Here is an 8183-nt window from a genome sequence, read left to right as displayed (position 1 = left end):
TCAGAAAAATACATGTTTAAGGGTGAACATATATTTATAGAAGGGTATACCGGGTCATCCATACTCTCGTCTAAATTTACCTCAGAGAACCAACCTGAAAACCCATCAGAACTTCGAAAAGAAAATCTCAGGACCATAGTATGTAATAATCTGGAACTTACAAAGCAATTAGAGTCCACAGAACTAAATGAGTATTGTTGGGGTCATCCAATCACGACAAAAATAAAACATTCAATATCTGGGTAAATATTATATATCAATATCCAGTCAAACATGTAAAAGCAAACTGCGAGGAAACATAATCCAATGTCATCATTAACAAGAATGGTTTCAATTCACAGAAGAAGTGGATAGCTAACAACTTCTTAACATTATTTCATGTTTTTCAACATCTACTCTCAACTGCTGAGATAACTATGCAAATATGCTTAAAGGACCAGTCTTATTGGAAGCATCGAGTCCATTCTTAGGAGTCCGCATCCCTGTGATCCATGTCCTGCAGATCAAGATTTTTAAATTTTATCAGTCAATATAACTCATTAAGCCAGCAAATTTCCGTTAAAAACTTCTAAACTAAACATAATTTTTCTTTTGGGGAGAGGGGTTAAAAAATAAATAAAAAGAGTCAGGTATCCTAAAAGTCAATAGGCTTTCACACAACTTTCATATGAAAAATTAGAAGCATGATCAGCAAGAAAGATTTATACATATTTTCCAAAATCATCTTTCCCCAACTTGAGTAGTTTTTGATGTAAAGGAGTGGGGTTGAGTTTGAGTAAGTAGAGAAATAAATTTTAATATTAACACTATACTTACTAAGTTTGGATACAACATGATGTGGCACCTATTAATAACTGTCATGTTTTAGGCACTTGATGACTTTATTACTCCATTGTCAATTAACTTAAATAGCACCTATGAATGGGTGCCACGCCTGTTGTGATACAAATTTTGTATACCAGGTTTTCATTTGTGGTATTACTCAAACATAAGAAAAAAGGGTAGCTTTCTTTTCTTCTTACCTTCCAACACTGTCACTGCCAGAACCCATCAAAATAGTCAGTCTTTTTGCTGATTTCATAAAATCACTGCAATGCCAATAAGATAAAACAAAAATCAGAGAAATAACATCAAGTTAACCCTGCCTATACTTTCAACTTGATATAGACATGGTGATTTCATGAAGGTGACATGCAAAGACCAATAGGTGATACCTGAATGGTTCATCTCCTGTTCGTTTAATAGCACCAGAGGCATCTTGATAAAGCACATGGCTTAACATGTCTGATCTTTCTATTCCAAACATGATGGCCAGCCTTCGATACAGCTCTTCATAAGAACTCAGCACTGAGAGGTCCAGAGTCCGCCCAACATCCTCTGACTCCAAGAAAACCTTGCAATGACCAGTATCAAGACCAGATTCAGTCACTTGGAAACTTCGATTCCAGAAAAATTCAGAACTGGAGGACTTTTCTATTGAAATTCTCTGCTCATGAATAGATCCTGAACCATCAGAAGATGCTTTAACTTTATCTGAATGCCCATCTGATGAACTTTTCCCAAGCACTTGTGAAACTACATCATCGGAACAGCTGTGTGAGATCTGCTGCTCTGTGAGTATTGGTTGACCAAAGAGTAAAAACTGGTGCTTTTTTATGTTCTCAGATTTCTCCAAATTCTGATTAGAATTCCCCATTGTCAGTAAGCAAGATAAATTCTCACTACTGTTTGTGTGGCTTGTCAGGATGCCATCAGAATCTCTAGAATTTGGAGTGAACCGCTGCAAACTGGATAGAAACAGCCCTGACTGCAGTTTGTTGTTAACATGGAAATCTGATGAAGATATTCCAAATTGAGCATGCCTGGCTCCCTGTATGCCTGCAGAAGTATTGTCAGATAGACAACACAAGGGGCTGCTCGGCCCAAGGGGGTTACCTGAAAATAACGGCATAGTGAATTGGCCGTCAAAAGGGAAGTCTAATTGTTGCGGGAGCCGCAACTTCTTTCTTGCTGGTGAAAAGGGTGATAGATGGATGACGGGCATGTTTGATACCAGTTCAACCAACCATGGGCTGACACGTTTCACATTTTGAAGCAAATCTGGCTCATCCCAAGTCACCTGAAAAGAAATTTGGAAAAGGGTGTAAGAAAAGATTCAACAAGGACTAGGAGAGCTTAGGCTTTCCATGATATTAGTATATGCTATTGGAAACAATTCATAATGGATGGTTAGACATATGCTGCTTAAGCCGAACAATCACATTGCTTAAGGTTTTAAAAGACAAGGGATAAATACAACAATTATCAAGCTATGGACTCTGGAATGTTGTAACTGAAACATCAAATGAATATCACTTGCATACAGTTAATGGAAAATTGGAAAATTAAAATGCCTTTTAAGTACAATTGGTATCTTTATTACATTAGCTAAAACTTATTTGTTCTTGTTCATTCCTATTGCAACAAGGTGGACTTTACCGAGACTAAGAATGGACCAACTATTAAATCTAGCAATAAGTCCTGTTTGAAGAGGCTCATATACGGAACGTCTCGAAATAATACCCGGAGCAGGGGATCCAATAAATCTAAGTGTAGTGCTTGGTGTATTGATCTTTTTTGGTAAGTATCTTTAGTAATTATTAACCATCTGCTAAGTTAAATGCTTTTTAAGTAACTACTAACCATCTGCTAATCCGAACCTGAAAAATAATTGGACCCAAAAAAACTTTGAATTCTGAGGGAAAAAAGGGTGTTGGGTACCAAAACTTAGAACTCATAAAAGCAATTTTAGCAAAGAAAAGCAAAATAATTCATAACCATTCATAAAAAAATATGCCTCAATCATCTTGATTTGTGAATATACATGGGAAGCTATGCCGTAAATAAGTTTCTTCCATTATGCATAGCAAACATAAAATGTAATTTTCATACTAATAAAACTTTTCTTTTATAGAAAAACTATTAAGTATATAATGGACCACATAATTTGTACAGCATGAATAAATGCTGTGTGTAATATTTTCCTTTATGTAGATTTTGTCAATAACGACAGAGCAAATGACCGATTTCTGTCGTGCAAAATAAAGTGCATTGAATGTATATTAAGTGCCCTAAATCAAGCCATTTATTGGCAACAGAGTTACCCAAGCTAAACCCTAGGTAGAATGTGATTCTTGTCCGTCAAGATAAAGAATAAATAGTCCTTCAGCTGGAGTGATCAGATGCACCAGAAAGAAGTTTAACAGTTTAGGATATTCAGCATTTTCTAGTGAATAAATTCTAATATAGAAATAATATTGCTTTGCAGTTCTGTCGTGAGCCACACTATCTGTTTTAAAAGGAACCAATCAGTTGGATATATTAAGAGAGGAGAAAAAGAGGAACATCCAAAATCAAAGAAGACAACCAGTATACTAGGGCATTCACAGACTTAATAAGGAATGTTAAACTGGTTATCAACGAAGCAGGCTGCTCAGCTGAATTGCACTTCATTCTACAAGCTCATTACTTTACCCACATCCAGGGGTGCAAAGCAAAAAACCAACAAAAGTAATCAACCCAAGCATTTCATTTTTTGATGAGAACTGCTCAAATTCAATTCACCATACAAGCAGATTCACAAGCTTAACGATGAGAAAAAAAGATCCCCCCCCCCCCCCCCCCCAAAAAAAAGAAAAAAGAAACGATGGTATCAAACAAGAGATATTAATTTCAATCCAACATGTTACACAAAGAAATAACAATCAAATTAGAGAATTATGAATTATACCTGGAGGAGCCGCCATGGTGAATTAGGCCAGCTTATGGGGTCAGCAACCTGAACAGATGATATAGTCCCCATGAACCAGCTTATCCTTGAAGAATCCTCTGTTTCGAAAGCCATCTTGAACCTCATTCCACAGAGCCAGTGGACCCTCATTGCAGCCTTCACTGCAGAAGCCTTAACACAAAACTCTGGCGTGCTTGCACGAGGATAATAAACAACCTCAAATGGTTTTCCGCTAGCGGCTAGTGCTACTGCCTCCAAAACCATCTCAGGCTTCACTCTTCCTCCATTACCCCTCATATTTCCACTGGAATTGAAACTCCCATAGGAATTCAGATTCATATTCCCATTTCTCGCCATCTTGTTCTCTTCTTCTCTCAGAAAACACGAAAACCCTCCAAAAGGATTACCAGTAACACAACTGCCATTATTTGAGTTCCACCCAGAAGATGGAGATTCATTTCCACCCCCAATTCCTTTCTTGGCTCTCCTTATCCCTACACAAAGATCCCCATCTTGAGCTCTCAAGAACACAATAGAATCACCAGCAACAAGTTTCTTTTGATTAACAAAGGTGCTCCACCCAGTGGTCAATAAATGCCTTCTTGGTGTCCCTCTATAAATATGTCTAAACTTCCAAATCTCTCCATGAACATCTTTAGCCACTACAGTCTGCACAGGGGGATCAGCAGTGTAATCCAGCCTAGGAAATATAGTCTCAGCACAATACCTTGGCACAGAAAACCCACCACCATTGTTAGCATCAGATTGTGTCAAAGTTTTAGCAAAAGATGCTGGCTTTTCCGACTCGCTATCTGATCCAACAGAATTTAAACTCAAATTATTATCCTCAAAATCGATCTCATTAGCTGGTATAGGAACCAGTTTTATCTTTGCATACACTTCATCAGTTTCAGAATCAGCTAAAAACTTGAGTGAAGAGACCCGGCAAAAAATGAGAGGTGGGATTCGTGACGAAGAAGGGAAATTGACAGAGCCAAGAGAATGCTCGGCATGGCCTTGAGGGAAGTAAAACACCGTTGAGTTTAATGGAGGAATTTGGACCATGGATCCTGCACATGCGTGCCATAGTTGTGGATCAATGCTCTTCTCAACCTCCTTCATTTGGTGGTTTCTTCAGTTTTCTGATCAAATGGGTTCTTTCAGTCCTGCGAGATGACCGCTCCAAGCTTCAAAGATTTGATTTTGCTTCTACGAAATGCTGTAAAATGAGCAAACCAAAATTATAAGAATAAAATTTAAGCGAAAGGGTCATTGAAAAGCACCAAGAATAGTTTTTTGAAAAATCCCTTACCTTGTGCTAATGGCTTTCAAATTCAACACTTCAATCTCTCCGAAAACCCTCTTTTTATTTTAAAGTTTGCAACTTTAACAGCAATAAGAGAAAACCCTTTTACCATTTGCCATAACATCTGATAACAACATAACAGCTCTTCAAATATTCAAAACACAGCTTCAATATAAGCAGAAGAAAACAAGAAAGAGAGCCTGAAATGCAAATTAAAACTTGCAGATTTTGTTTGAAACAGGGCTCTCTCTGTTAACTGTTATTAATTTCCCATGCAAGGACAAGTGAAGCGAGAGGCTTTGTATCGCCGATCAGATAGATGATAGCGAATGGTATGGTATCTGGTACGGAGCTGTCCACTGCATCATCTCTGTTACAGAGACTTTTATATCACTCTGATTCACTGCCACTATTTTTCATGTTTTTCTTTTTTTTTTAATATTTTGTTTTTGTTTTGTGTTCAGATCTCAATCAACAACAAAACAAATAAAGAAATCTTAAACCAAACCAAAAAGGATGTGATTAGTTTATTAGACAAAAAAACAAGGGAATTTATGGCTGGCCAAATTAAAATATCGCGATTTTCACGCACAGAACAGAGCCTGCTCGATAAAATGCCGCAGTTAAAAAAGAAATTTACCGTTTGCAGGTTTTGTGTACTGCTCTGAAATCGAAGCAGTAATAATAATAGTAACTAGACAAAAGATTTAACCACGGTTAGTAACTGTGACTGAGTTTGTGTGTAGTCAGATTAACCATGATTAAAGGTAGGTAACCCATTTGGACTGGAGAACTGACCGGACCAATTCACCAGGGTCCAGGAGGAGTCAGTCGGGCCTTTCAGGTCTGGTCTTGTTGGTTTCTGTATTTAAAGGCGCGTGATGTCTTGTGTTTGTTTCGTTTGTCGAAGTGATGATGATGAAAGTGAAAGAGCGAAGTGAATGCTAGTGCTAGCGGTAACAAGTAATTGCTGGTTCTGCGCTAATCTGTATGTATAGTCTGCAATGTGCAATCCAAATCAAGCTTTCTGTGACTCTGGCTGTGACTTGTGAGAATATAAAATGTGTCACCATTTTGTGAAAATTCCCTATTATATTTTTATCAAAGATCCAAAGTAGTGGTGTATATAAAAATAGAAATTTGTCAGAAAATTATTTCTATATATAATGATGTTGAAATTAATCTGTAGTACTTACTAAAGGCAAAATTACAGAAGCTATAAGCATGTAACAGGTAAATTTTATCAGCCACCATCTTAAATAATAAATTAAAACAATATTTAAGTTTGAATTCTTTGAATTTTAGCCTTAGATGTATCACATTATCTACACATTAATTCAATATGTATACGAGAAAAAAAAAAGATAATTATATAGGATGATGTGACACTAATTTAATAAAAGTTATTTTAAATTCAAACCAACATATTTTCATAAATCCCATAGTAATTATTTGGGTTCTGATATGTTAGAACCGCTTTAAGGTATAACACGTTTTCATAATCACACGATCAAAGTTATAATATATTTTTTATTATTTATCACTTTGCGTGTGAGGCTGTAATTTGTACTCTACCTTGGAGCAGTTCTAAGGTAGTCATTGCCTAATTATTTTCTTCTTTTTATCCCCTGATATGTAAAACATAATATAGCAACGACGTAGTAGTATTACGAGTCCAATTTTAGTGCCTCACCTCACAAATTTGAGCATCATAAAATCGTTAGAAAAATTAACAAATTTTTTATATTATTTGATGATGCCCAAGCTCTAGATACACTACACAATACTATCACATAGACATGACCCAATTATATCAAGTTGTATAAAAACTTATATCACATTATTAGATTATTTATAACTATCTCAACAATTCAAACCTCAAGTGTTACTCTACTCCTAATGTAAAATTACAGTAATTACTCTACTCCTAATGAACTATTTAAAAATAAAGTAAGATTAACAATTACTTATTAATCAAATCTATGTATGGCAAAATAGTAATTCATTTGAGGCCCTAAAGTAAAGGGTCGGTAGGGAGTGATGTTCACGCGCGAGAGGAGAGGTTGGGGAAATTTTATGGGGAATGAGGAATCGGCGAGCAATTTGGATGGGCCGACGAGGAAAAGGAGGAGAGTCCTCAGCGATGACTGGAAGTGGCTGATTTTATATGGAGTTAAATTCCGTCCCGTCCTTGAGTTCGTCTGTCGTTTTATTTATGTTTCCTTTCAACTTCAACCAAAAACGACACCATTCGCCACCTTCACCAGGCATGCAAAGACACACGACTAAGGCCTTGGCAAACTTTTTTTTTTCTTTTAATTATAAATTACAGAATACACAATCAGTAAACTTATGTCTAAATTTTAGTTCGAGTCTTAAAAAGCATATTTTAAAAAATAAGTAGATGACCAATTTTTTTTTTCAACTAAGCATATATTATAATAATATGCTTAATTACATGTTGATTAACAATATGAAAATGTTGAACGGGTTGAGGATAAGATATTTGAAGAGCATATAGTATAAAAAATGGTCTTATTAAGTTATATTTCAAGTAACTTACAGTTCATGTAAAAATTAGAGAGTCCTATCATCTATATCACTAATTTTGTATTATTTTACATGGGTGGTAAGTTACTTAAGTGTAACTTAACAAAAATCCATATAAAAATTATTTTATTTAACTTTCCTTGTGAGTGTTTTAATCCAAAGACAATGCATTAGTTCTATTACTAGATTTGTGTGAAGTAATGGGGAGGGTGGCAAATGACAAGATTTGACTCAAAATTGAAAGGAGCAATTAGTCTTCAAAGGTATAGCAAAAAGAGTGAAAGACAACAATAAAGAGTAAAAATAAAAGTAATATCTTTGCCTATATTTGCCCATTTTTGATATTTTATAGCTCTTGATTTTGTTGCATTTGAAACATCGAAGTTTGAAAGTAATAATGTAGCCAACTCTATAATGATCTCACCACCATTAAATGTTGGATTCATTCCAATATGAGAAATCCTCGAAACGGAATGTAAGCTTGAAGGTAAAAATTTTAATTTTTTTTTTAAGGTACAATTTCTTGTTACTTTTGAGACAACTATGTTATACCTAAAA

General features: G+C 35.6%; 1 protein-coding gene across 1 annotated transcript; it reads right to left on the bottom strand.

The window, feature by feature from the left end:
* Window positions 1–223: 223 nt before the first annotated feature.
* LOC18035603 (auxin response factor 10) lies at window positions 224–5527 on the bottom strand. The gene is made up of 5 exons (XM_006424494.2): window positions 5082–5527; window positions 3770–4988; window positions 1215–2119; window positions 1023–1088; window positions 224–496 (listed from the first exon to the last, which is right to left on the bottom strand). The coding sequence occupies exons 2-5, from the start codon at window positions 4889–4891 to the stop codon at window positions 415–417; spliced, it is 2175 nt and encodes a 724-aa protein (XP_006424557.1). The 5' UTR covers window positions 4892–4988; window positions 5082–5527; the 3' UTR covers window positions 224–414.
* Between the last annotated feature and the right edge of the window lie 2656 nt (window positions 5528–8183).

This window comes from Citrus clementina, unplaced genomic scaffold (assembly GCF_000493195.1).
Source record: "Citrus clementina cultivar Clemenules unplaced genomic scaffold, Citrus_clementina_v1.0 scaffold_8, whole genome shotgun sequence".
Classification (NCBI taxonomy): domain Eukaryota; kingdom Viridiplantae; phylum Streptophyta; class Magnoliopsida; order Sapindales; family Rutaceae; genus Citrus; species Citrus x clementina.
The sequence above is the reverse complement of the archived record's forward strand: the minus strand, read 5'-3'. Positions and strand labels throughout refer to the sequence as shown.

Coding starts and splice junctions, on each gene's coding strand:
- LOC18035603 (XM_006424494.2), bottom strand. CDS start 4,891: ATGAAGGAGGTTGAGAAGAGCATTGATCCACAACTATGGCACGCATGT. Junction 2,120..3,769: donor CACCATGGCGGCTCCTCCAG/GTATAATTCATA, acceptor ATTTCTTTTCAG/GTGACTTGGGATGAGCCAGA. Junction 1,089..1,214: donor ACAGGAGATGAACCATTCAG/GTATCACCTATT, acceptor TTGGCATTGCAG/TGATTTTATGAAATCAGCAA.